Source organism: Tiliqua scincoides, chromosome 2 (assembly GCF_035046505.1).
Source record: "Tiliqua scincoides isolate rTilSci1 chromosome 2, rTilSci1.hap2, whole genome shotgun sequence".
In the NCBI taxonomy this organism is placed as follows: Eukaryota; Metazoa; Chordata; class Lepidosauria; order Squamata; family Scincidae; genus Tiliqua; species Tiliqua scincoides.
Window position 1 is genome coordinate 15,014,038 of NC_089822.1, and position 12,280 is coordinate 15,026,317.

Genomic DNA, 12,280 nt, shown 5'->3' on the forward strand with positions numbered 1-12,280 from the left:
TAGCCCAACAAAAGTTCAACTCACTAGCTTCGTGCTTCTAGAGTAGAGGGACAGTATCGCTTCAAGGCTCTGCTTTGTTTAGCACCCTTTTCCAACTCTGAGGTAATTCTTTCCAAAAAGGCAAGTTTAATCAGCATAAGACATTAATTTGACTGTGAGTGCAGTCCTAACATGATCTTCAGCTGCTGCAAGTCCCTTGGGACAGCCTGGGTGTGTTGCAAATGTGCCATAAGGCATGTTTGTGCCTCCAAGACAGTCGGCTGGGCTGGCATAAAGACACACACTAGCCTGTGGAGGCCACATCCAGCCTCTGCGCTGCCCAGATCCAGTAAGGTTATGCTGGCCAAGGGTAGCTGGCATGGGGGGTTGGGGAGGGTGTTTCAGGGTGGTGGGAGGGCAGGTGGCCCAGGCCCAGGAGGGGATAGGACTGGCCTCTAGCACTTAGGCCAGATCCTAACCCCCCTCCAAGCAGCCCAGCATTATACTAGGCTGTTTGGATCTGTTCAGATTTTGCTGGCATGGATCCAAATATCCCCATTGCTTGGCTGAGGCATTATACTACAAAACCCAGAAGAGTTTTTCATCTGTTCTCACTTGCTGTGCTTCAAACTCCTGCAGAGCACCTGTGGACTTTTTGTGGTCCACCAATGTGTGGTCCACTGGCTGAAAACTGTCACTCTATTCCAAGCCTAGAGTCTTCTCTAGTGGTTGGCTGCTGGTGTGTCTTCCAAAAGACTGTGAGCCCCTCTGAGACAGAGAAGCATCTTTTTATTTATTTGGTAGGTATACTGCTTTCAGAACTTTTTGTTGTTGTTGAAGAGTGGTATATAACTATTGTGAAAACTAATAGGGAGTAGCTCCCAGAGCAATAGATTCTTCCAGCAATCCAAGTACATCATGGTGCATCCACACTATAAATATTCCTAATGCAGCCCCAATAACCCTATTTCAAATTAAGCCATTTCTGCTTAATGTGGCATATATGCAACAGGGAGCAAATGTCTACACCTCTGGGCTGGGCAAAAATAGGTTAACTGCATCTCAGAATAAGATTGTGTTTCTGACCAGACATCCATGGGCTGAGATATGGACCTGGCAAAACCGAACATATAAGCCAATGAGTACAGCCAAACATAACACACAAGACCCAATTACCTGAAAGAAATCATGTCAAAGTTACGTGTATAAACCCGTGCCATAAGCATCGCCAGGTCATTGGCTTCAGAACCACTGTTGGTTAGGTAAATCACCTAGAACAAAGATGCCGATCAAAATGCAGCGCTACAGGAAGTAAGCACAACTGATCTGGTACAAGGTAGAAATTAAGAGACCAACAGACCAATCCCAGCATCTGTTCCCTTATCCTGTGTCGGCCCCTGGTAGCCCCTACTTGGATCTGTGCCAGCTCAATCTCTGGCACAGATTTCGGCATCCTGTGTAGGGCTTTCAGGCGCAGAAGGGGATATAGGATCCCTGCATCCCTCCTGAGCCTGAAGTTCCTTCCTCCCTGCCCTAAAACACCCACCTCCACCCTGTTCTACCCTCCCCCACCTCCCTGCTGCCCAGTTGGTGGGCACAGTTCCAGCACCAGCAAAGGCCTGCCAGCGCAGAACTCTCTGCCAACGGCATTGGCCACAACGTGCTTTATGGAATATTTGCAACCTTGTGCTTGCCCATCCCACTGGCAGTAGTCGGCATAGGATTGAGCTGCCTGCGGCAAAGCAGTACTTTGCTGGTTCAAACCTTCTCTTGTCACGAATTCACTAGGCAGCTTTTTGCAAGCCACTCAGTTTCAGTTACTCAGCTGCAGTAGCAGAATAATAACACTCACCCACCTTGCAGAGTTTTTGAAAAGATTCCATCAAGATAAGACAAATGAATTGCTTTGCACACTCAGAAAGTACCAAATAAGGACTCAGTATCATCACCATCACCATGCACTTCTTCTTCTGAGAACTGCATCTAGTTTCTAGTCCACCAGAACCTAGGATTGTTCAAGCCCTTGAAGGGGTTGTACAGGCCCAACTGCTCACACAGGTTCTTGCCACAGAACTGAAATGGTTCCCCAGGTTCACTCACATGGCTTTCTCATCCTGAGGCCTTCAAGGGCTTGTCTGTTAACGAGGCTGTACATACCACACCATACCACACTTCCCATCTGAAGCTACTGAGTGTCAAAAGTCACATACCTTTAAGGGTTCTGGAAGCAGTGAGGACAATTTCTCTGCATATTCCTGGATTGCTGGGTGCATGTAGAGGTTGGATGTATGCCACAAGCGTCCAAGCTGTTTCCGGGCAGCTGCTACTACCTTCCTGATGCATTGAGGAACACAATAATTGCAAATCTTAAATCCAATTTATAGCAATAACTGCCATCCATTTCTCAAGTCTTACATTATAGTGTTGCAAAGTCCGCAGCAAACTTAAAACTAACTCAAAGTGAGCTTTAAAAGCAAAGTTGAAAACAAACTCAAAACAAACTGAAAATGAACTCAAAAGGCAAGAATGATGATCATCTGCAAGCTTTATTCGTTGCCAGCAACGGGCCTCTCCTTTGTTCAAAGTGATGAGAGCACTGGGAGCTAGGTAGGACCTCTCAGTGTCTCCAGAGAATGGCAATGTTTCAATATGAATCCTTGGTTTATATAGGATTCTGGCTTCTTTGAAAAATCTCACTGCCATTGGCTAAGGGGTTCATGACATCAGAGATGGGGCTTTTCTTATGATTGGCTACAAGTTTCAAGCATCTGATTGGTTTGTCTCAGGTTACAGCATGGTTTCTAATAACCTGTAGGTGGCACTGTTTACCCATTTAATAGTTGGCAACCTTCAGTCTCGAAAGACTATGGTATCGCGCTCTGAAAGGTGGATCTGGAACAGCGTCTAGTGTGGCTGAAAAGGCCGATTCGGGAGTGACAATTCCTTCCACACTGGGAGCAAGTGCAGTCTGTCCCTGGCCTGTCTCCCTGGCTATGGGCCTTCCTTCTTTGCCTCTTAGCCTCAGACTGTTGGCCAAGTGTCTCTTCAAACTGGGAAAGGCCATGTTGCACAGCCTGTCTCCAAGCGGGCCGCTCAGAGGCCAGGGTTTCCCACTTGTTGAGGTCCACTCCTAAGGCCTTCAGATCCCTCTTGCAGATGTCCTTGTATCGCAGCTGTGGTCTACCTGTAGGGCGCTTTCCTTGCACGAGTTCTCCATAGAGGAGATCCTTTGGGATCCGGCCATCATCCATTCTCACGACATGACCGAGCCAACGCAGGCGTCTCTGTTTCAGTAGTGCATACATGCTAGGGATTCCAGCACGTTCCAGGACTGTGTTGTTTGGAACTTTGTCCTGCCAGGTGATGCCAAGAATACGTCGGAGGCAGCGCATGTGGAAAGCATTCAGTTTCCTCTCCTGTTGTGAGTGAAGAGTCCATGACTCGCTGCAGTACAGAAGTGTACTCAGGACGCAAGCTCTGTAGACCTGGATCTTGGTATGTTCCGTCAGCTTCTTGTTGGACCAGACTCTCTTTGTGAGTCTGGAAAACGTGGTAGCTGCTTTACCGATGCGTTTGTTTAGCTCGGTATCGAGAGAAAGAGTGTCGGAGAGCGCTCTTACCCATTTATTACAGGACTATTACATTTATTACATTTACATACATAGGACTATTACATTTATTACAGGACTATTTTATATTCCTTTCTATTAATTAATAGAAGCCTTCTATGAACTGAATTTTAGGTTCTCTATGATCCTCAGTATGTATATTAACTTATTCTGATACCAAACAATCCAAATTCTTCTTTTAAACAAGGATTTTTCAAGTGACTTTCTCTCTGTGTTAAAGTCTGCTTTCTCTGTTAACTTTTAGAATGCAGGCAGTGTGTTTCTGGAATGTTTTTGTTAGTTTGGGTTTCTGATGATACTTTCCAGATGCCCTTACTTATTGGTTCTTGTCCAGCCGATTTATAGGTGTCTTGTAGCTACCAAGCTCTGTATCTGTCCTGTCATACAAGATTGACTGTAAACTTCTTCTGAACCTAACTATCTGCTTCTGGGCGCCAAGGGAAAGTCAATAATTGTCTGATCACTCCCTTATTCTCTTGTCTGGTGTCTTATCTAGTTGTCAGGCATGATATAGGGTTGAATATGCTTTTTGCTTAGATAAAGGTCTTATCTGTAAACTGTAACTTTTTTAGTGACTTCCTAATTAATTCACTTCAGGCATCTGCATTTTCAAGGCTATAGAGACACATCTGAGACTCAAGTCTTTTCAATTTAGCTTCCCCCTATTCTGTGTTTTCATGCTTTAATTAAACTAATTTTAAAAGCTAAAATTCACTTCTGATACTACTAACATTGCTACTAGCATCTTAAGCAGTAACCATTAAAATATTAAAAATATTTGGCTTGCATGCTAACTTGGTGATTTATTTGACATTTCTGTGATGCCATTTAAAATGGCAAAACTGTTTCTGTTTTCCTTTTGATTTAAGGAAACTAAAAGAATATTGTTTAAAAATCCAAAGATGTTCTTTTGACATGAAACTCTGGTTTAAATAGCTCTTCCAGTGCATATTTTGGTTTTAAAAGGGAATTAATAGAATAATAGGTTTCCAACTAGCCTTTCTCAGTGTATATCAAACTGCATTTGGTTCAAAAGAATGCCTGTCTGATTTATGTTCTAGATTCCAGAAGCCTTCTTCTCCCTAGTTTAAGGATGCCTGAATACAAAAATGTCTTTTCCCTTTTAATTCTCTATTCAGTTGCACTGATATTCAAGTTTAATTTACATCCCTAAAGACACCAACCAAAAAGCAAGCAAGCATCATACCTTTCTTGACATGCAAACATACTAACTTTGTGGTTTTTATATAATATTTTGGTTTTAAAAAAGGAACCAATAATAAGTTTAAATCTGAAAAAACCTTTCCCTTTCCATGGGTCTCTGTTCAGTTTGTTTGGCAAAAAAAGAATTTCCAGCTTAGATAGACTTGGGGCCAGCAGGAGGGAGAGTGTGTTAGTCCATAAATCTCAGACAGTGGCTCTAAAGGAGCATCTCTCTCTCGAAGGCTGTCACATTCCTTAGATAACAGCCAATTTGCTGGCCTGCTTGAAGCAGACAGAGGAACAAAATGAGATCCATTTTTTCCTATAGCTGCCAAGCATGTGAACATGGAATTTTAAACTAATAATTTGTTTAATTGAACATTTTACCCATAAACACCTATAGCGTAGACATATTGTTTTAAACTGATTCACTATATTCCTAAAACTGCCAATTTGCCTATACTTGTAATTTCAGACTTCTTCAGACTCAGAGAGATGGATTTAGCTGGCTTTGGGCTTGCTAAACACATATACATTTTCCCCCTAACATAACATCATTAAGCTTATGAACTTTTACATAAATGATTAGTTTTAGCTTGCTTTCACAGCCTTGTCTCAACAGAACAGGGGTCTCCAAACTTTTTGGCCAGGGGGCCGCATCAAATAGCTGGCATGGTGTTGAGAGGCTTGTCGCAGGCCGCATCTGGCCCCCGGGCCGGGGTTTGGAGACCTCTATTATAAATGCTTAAAACAACAGTAATAGAGGCCCAGTGGAAGTGTATACCGCAAAGGAAGAGGGGCTCCACTAAGTCCAGGAGGGTGCCCACATGGCTAATGAGCCAAGTTAGAGAAGCTGTAAAGGGCAAGGAAGCTTCCTTCTGTAAATGGAAGTCTTCCCCTAATGAGGAGAATAAAAAGGAACATACATTCTGGCAAAAGAAATGTTAGAAGGTAATACGGGAGGTCAAGCGAGATGATGAGGAACACATGGCCAATAACATTAAGGGGAATGTTGTGACCATTCATAACAGCAGGAAGCAGCCAAATCTGCCCACTGGTTTTTTTGGAAGGGCACAAAACTGCTGAATTGTTTTGTGTGAACATGATATCATTTCAAAGAACATGGTACACAATCAACTTATACTGGCTCCACAAGTTATGGATATCTAAGTTATGGCCGGCTGCAACAGAGGTTTTGTGCAGGCGCAGTACATTTTTGGGTGATGCTTTCATGCAGGCCCGAGGGTGTTGGGCTGGCACGAACTGGCTGTTTGATCTTACATAAAGGTAAAGGTCCCCCCCAGTGTTAAGCCTAGTCATGTTCAACTCTAGGGGTGGTGCTCATCTCCATTTCTAAGCTGAAGAGCTGGTGTTTGTCCATTGACAGTTACCATGGTCATGTGGCCAGCATGACTAGAAACATAAGCGCACGGAACGCTGTTACTTTCCCACCGAGGTGGCACCTATTTGTATTGGCAACCTTCTGTCTCGAAAGACTATGGTATTGCGCTCTGAAAGGTGGTTCTGGCACAGCGTCTAGTGTGGCTGAAAAGGCCAATCTGGGAGTGACAATCCCTTCCACACTGGGAGCAAGTGCAGTCTGTCCCTGGTCTGTCTCCCTGGCTATGGGCCTTCCTTCTTTGCCTCTTTGCCTCAGACTGTTGGCAGTGTCTCTTCAAACTGGGAAAGGCCATGCTGCACAGCCTGCCTCCAAGCGGGCTGCTCAGAGGCCAGGGTTTCCCACTTGTTGAGGTCCATCCCTAAGGCCTTCAGATCCCTCTTGCAGATGTCCTTGTATCGCAGCTGTGGTCTACCTTTAGGGCGCTTTCCTTGCACGAGTTCTCCATAGAGGAGATCCTTTGGGATCTGGCCATCATCCATTCTCATGACATGACCGAGCCAACGCAGGCGTCTCTGTTTCAGCAGCGCATACATGCTAGGGATTCCAGCACGTTCCAGGACTGTGTTGTTAGGAACTTTGTCCTGCCAGGTGATGCCGAGAATGCGCCGGAGGCAGCACATGTGGAAAGCGTTCAGTTTCCTCTCCTGTTGTGAGCGAAGAGTCCATGACTCACTGCAGTACAGAAGTGTACTCAGGACGCAAGCTCTGTAGACCTGGATCTTGGTATGTTCTGTCAGCTTCTTGTTGGACCAGACTCTCTTTGTGAGTCTGGAAAACGTGGTAGCTGCTTTACCGATGTGTTTGTTTAGCTCAGTATCGAGAGAAAGAGTGTCGGAGAGAAAGAGTGTCAGAGTGGCACCTATTTATCTACTCGCTTTTTTACATGCTTTCAAACTGCTAGGTTGGCAGGAGCTGGGACAACCAACAGGAGCTCACCCCATCACGCGCATTCGAACTGCCAACCTTGCGGTCAACAGATTTGTCTACTTAGCACTTTAACCCACTGCGACGGGTTATGCACATGCCTCCAACACCTAATCTGTAGGTACATAGGGAACTTTAGCGGTTTAGTTTTAACAAAAATTATTCATTTTCATTAGAATCCAAGTCTCCCAAATCAAATTGCCTTGACCATGGCTCCCCAAGACCATCTGTGACATCAGAGAAGTTAAGCCAAATGGCAATCAGAATGGATCCAATATTTCCACCTATGCACACAGTGGAGAGCTAAGCAGAGAGCTAAGTTATTTCCAAGTGGCTCTCACTACCCAAAGGCTGCGATTGTACTAGAGCAGTGATGGCGAACCTTTTAGAGACCGAGTGCCCAAATTGCAACCCAAAACCCACTTATTTATTGAAAAGTGCCAACACAGCAATTTAACCTGAATACTGATGTTTTAGTTTAGAAAAAATAACTCATACATTAACATCTTTTACCTACTATTACTTGTAACCAGTAAAGAACTTTTCCTCTAGAAATTTGTCCAATCCCTTCTTAAAGGCATCCAGGCAAGTTGTCATCACTGCTTCCTGTGGCAAAGAGTTCCACAGACTAATTGCATGCTGGGTAAAGAAATATTGGCAGGGAGGGGGTGGCTGCAAGACCTTGCTACTGCTCATTTTCTCAACAAAATATATATATATATATTTTAAAAGCCTCACCCACAGAAGTGGGCTTTAAGGCTGCAATCCCAGCCACTCTTTCCTAGGAGTAAGCTTCATTGACTCTAATGGAGCTTACTTCTGAGTAGACACACACAGGAGCAGGCTCCAAGGCTGCAATCCCAGCCACTCTTTCCTGGGAGTAAGCCTCATCCACTGTAATGGGGCTTACTGCTGAGTAGACAAACACACTGTAATGGGGCTTACTTCTGAGTAGATACACAGGACTGACTCTGGCTGTGTTGCTCACCCCCAGCTGTACCTCTACTGTGGAGGAGAAGCCTCTCCTGGAGCTGTGGGGAGCTACTCAGGAAAGGCGGGCTGCAAAGGCTCACAATGGCTGAGAAGGAGGGTGGCTCAGGATTGGCTGGTCGTCAGCCAGTGAAGGGCCCTGAGTCATTCCAAAAGAAAAAGCCAGAAGCTTGCTGGAGACTTGGGGAAAGGGAAAAACAGGGACCCTAAGCCTGCAGAGTAGGCAAAATTTAAGAGGGAAACAAAGGCAGGGCAGGTAGGGGCAGCAACAGAGCCAAGGGAGAGGAGGGCAGTGAGCTCAGGGAGCAGAGGGAAGCAGCCTGCCCTCCCCACACAGGCTGGGAAAAAGCCTCCCTTTTCTTAAAATGACACACACAGCTTCAGCACCCCTCTCCAGGTTGCCTGGCTCAGCAAGTGCCCACAGAGACGGCTCTGAGTGCCCGCTCTGGCACACGTGCCATAGGTTCGCCACCACTGTACTAGAGATATCAAATTAGATAATCGGAAGAATCCCACACTTACGGGTGGCAGTGTCCAACGCCGACAGTGACAATTCCAGCAAAGAGATCCAGATACCGACGTCCTTCAAAGTCAAACAACCACTGCATGTGTCCCTGGTGTATCAGCAATGGCTCCTTGTAATAATGTGTCAAGGATGGAGAGAGATTCTGTTTGCGTATCTTCAGCATGTTCTTGTAGGGATACGACTGCAGGACAGGGCAGGCAGGAAAAGAAATGCACCGCAGATACTCGTCTATAAGTCAATCCCACAGATAAGTTGAGGGCAGGTTTTGAGCCAACAATCATGGAATTTTCTATGACCCTCGGATAAGTTGGGGGTTAAACTTAGGGGGGTGTCTGACTATAGTTTTGTCTGATTTTACCCGAGGCCAGATCCTGGAAAATAACCTACCACTAATTGTTACCTAAGAACTGTAGTCTCTAATTTATTAAAAACATAGTAAAAGATCATAAGATACATTTTTATTCTTTTTAAATTCTGGTCTTCACCACCTTTTTGTAAACACTGTCAGAGTAAGGGCACTGTAAACAACATACCAGTAAAACAGTGGTTCCCAACCTGGTATTCCTGTACTCCCAGGGACACTCAACAGGACCTTTAGGGGTACTTGAAAAAGAATGGAATAATGGCAGAAAAAGGCAGGTCATGCTCCAGAATGCCTTGCAAGACAGGAATGCCTTGCAAGGACCAGCAAGGCAGGAAGGGAGGTAGCTAACTGGCTGTGAAAGCCCCACCAATAGCTAGTTTTTGGTCATCAATTCATGTATGAACCAGTGATTGAAAACCAGCACAGTGAAAAAAAATGGAAAAAGGTTTATGGAAAGTGATCAATCACCCAGAATTTCTCAGCACACTTATGGTGCAAAGGCAGAGTCTTCTGTTCCTCAAACAGATAAAAAGAGAAAATATGTGATGAATACAGGAAGTCTGGGCTTTCATAGAGAGGAGATGAGGGCTTGTATTATTACAAACATTTTGCTAATATGAAGGGTACAATTTATGGAAATGGGCTGCCAAGGGATATGCAAGTGGAAAAGGTTGGGAACCACTGCAGGAGATTCATGAATCAAGTCAACCTTTAAGGTGTCTGGTGTGTTAAGCCAGAAGCTCTACATATAACCCATAACCCATAACTGAGAGTGTGCAATTCAATTCACAGCAGAGAGATACAGCTGCATATATCTGCAATGCTTTTTCCTCAGAAGTAGACCCACTGCTTTCCATGGGTGTTATTCTTTAAATAATGGTGCACTATTTAATTGTAGCCTGGGACTTTGTTTCAAATGGAAAGGAGGATCCCATCCTGGTGTTGAAAAAAACAGACCTGCTTTGCAAGCATCTGCAAAGCAGAACCAGGCTGCAGCAGAAGGAAGGAGAATAAAAGGTTAACTTTTTCTGAAATTTTCCAGTTGCTGTAGAAACAAATAATCTCTGCAGTGCCTGCTTGCTGCTTGAGAAAGAAACTTTTCAGAGATGAAAGGCTCTGCCCTCTGATTGACCTGGAGATAAGGGGAAGTGATAAGTTGAGCTTGATTACTTGGCAAAAATTTTAGGTATTATAGTCCTAGTTGCAAACTTGTTGATTTGTCCCCATTCTAAAGATGTGGCACTTCTCATAGTAGCTTTCTCCTATTAGCAATACAACACAGTACAGTATTGTGTTGGTGAGGAGAGAGTTCTGGGGTATGCAAAGGAGGGGAGGCTCTATGAAACGTAATTATGGAAGGGAACCAGGACCATTCAACCCGGCTTCTGCTAAAGGAATCTAAGGCATCCACAGGAAACTGAGATGAGCAAGGGAGAATCCCTCTTGCCACCTGGGTGAGTGAAAAGTGTCCCAATCTAGGTCCTGAACAAGCTTGTGCCCTACAGTGGCAGCCACCCTTGAAAGGGTGTGTTAATCCCAGAGCCCTGCTGCGACCCAGTGAAACACAAGAGCTGATGGCCACAAAAAGCAGGAAGAGCATCCCAAGCACCTACCTCGTACTTTTCAGGGGAAAAGTCACAGGGAGGCATTTTTGATTGCGAGCAGAAAGAGCTCTTCAGTCCATGTTGCCTATTCACTTCCAATTTTTATAAGATGCAAAAGATCAGAAAAGAATTATCAAAACCAGTCAGTCTAGAGTGACATTTGAAAGCAAACTTTAATTTACACTAGTTTCATGCAGGAGATAATTTTTGTACTTTACTGCAGAGATAAAGGCTGTGTGTGGCCTGATGCCAGATACAACACAACTCAAAGGGGACAGCAGGGTGGCTCTACCATTTGAAGCTAAGTAGTAGGTTTGATCAGTGACAGCCTGGGAACCCCAGGGGTTCTATAATGGAAAGAAGTGGGATATAAAATAATGCAAAAAATGACCTATGTTCACTGAAAGGACACTGATATCCTGCTTGGAAAAAGTTCTTATAGAAACCTGAGGTCCAAGCCAGTGAAAGGAGTGACCCCATGTTTCCCCTGCATTCAGAAGGCCACATAAGCAGAGTAGATCTGGGAAGACACACTTCAGTGCTTAAGGAACAAATACATCAGTTAGGGTCCAATCCTGTTATTAAGAATATTCTTACACCACTTCTCAACAGAAGTAGTTCACAAAGCAGTTTACATAGTAAAATAAATAAATGAATTGACAAATGGTTCTCTGCCCCCAAAGGCTCACAGTCTTGGGGGGAAAAATACGAAAGAGACGCCATCAACACCGACTGGAAAAGACGGCACCCTGGGGTGAAGAGGGACAGTTGCTCCCCCCTGCGCCCACTCAATATAAGAAGACACCACTTTGAAAAGTGTCTCTGCCCAGTTAGCAGGGGCAGAGCTCCAGGGGTTGATATCCAAGTTGGCACCAGGTTACACACAGGCTTATTGGCACCAGGTTACAGGGCTTGCTTGATATGCAAGGAGGAATACTTTAAGAGTTAGGTCCACTAGCCGAAGTTTGGTCCATGTTCCTCCTCCTCCTCCTTTAAGCCATTTCTGCCCAATGCTGCATATACGCAACAGGAATCAAATGTGTACACCTTTGGGCTGGGCAAAAATGGGTTTAAGCAATCTTGCAGCCTTGGTTCCCGGAGTGTTCTCTCTCTCCCCTCTCGCCCCTTTCCATTCCCAGGTAACTGGCTCCTGGTGTGTTCGTGTCTTTATTTCATTTACTCACAATTCAGGAGACATCAATGGGACATCCTTTAGAAAGGGGGGGACGGACAAAAATGCTGCAAGTCTACACTGCAACTTTTTTCAGTCCCATCGTTCTTCCAAGGAGCACAGTGTTCCACGTGTGGCCCTCCGCTTTGTCCCTACAACCCCCCTGCAAGGTAGGTGAGACTGGGAGTGGCCTCGAGTGAGTACCACAGCTGAGCAGGCATTGGAGCCCAGACCTCCCGCGTCCAACACTCTGATGCCGCCCTAGCAGGATAAAGCGACCCCCCCATCGCAGAGCGCAGCAGAGAAGAACAGTGGCGTAGCTAGAGGGGGGCAAAGCACCCAGCTGTGCAGGGAGCCTCACCGTTTTGCTCCCCCCGCCAGAATGGCTCCGAAGGGGAGGGGTCCCTTGCACGTCTGAGTGATTTGCCCGCCTCCATCTACGCCACCGCAGCCTCGCCCTTCGCGTCGCCACTCCCCGGGCCCGGGCG

At 45.4% G+C, this 12,280-nt stretch overlaps 1 protein-coding gene across 1 annotated transcript in view; it reads right to left on the minus strand.

Moving 5' to 3' along the window:
* Positions 1-12,280, minus strand: part of AGXT2 (alanine--glyoxylate aminotransferase 2) — a 30,882-nt gene that overhangs the window by 17,664 nt on the left and 938 nt on the right. The window contains exons 2-5 of the mRNA XM_066613658.1: positions 10,631-10,713; positions 8,650-8,834; positions 2,190-2,313; positions 1,156-1,250 (exon numbers count right to left, since the gene is read on the minus strand). Of these exons, the coding sequence (XP_066469755.1) occupies positions 1,156-1,250; positions 2,190-2,313; positions 8,650-8,834; positions 10,631-10,713 (487 nt within the window). The remainder of the gene's footprint in view (positions 1-1,155; positions 1,251-2,189; positions 2,314-8,649; positions 8,835-10,630; positions 10,714-12,280) is intronic.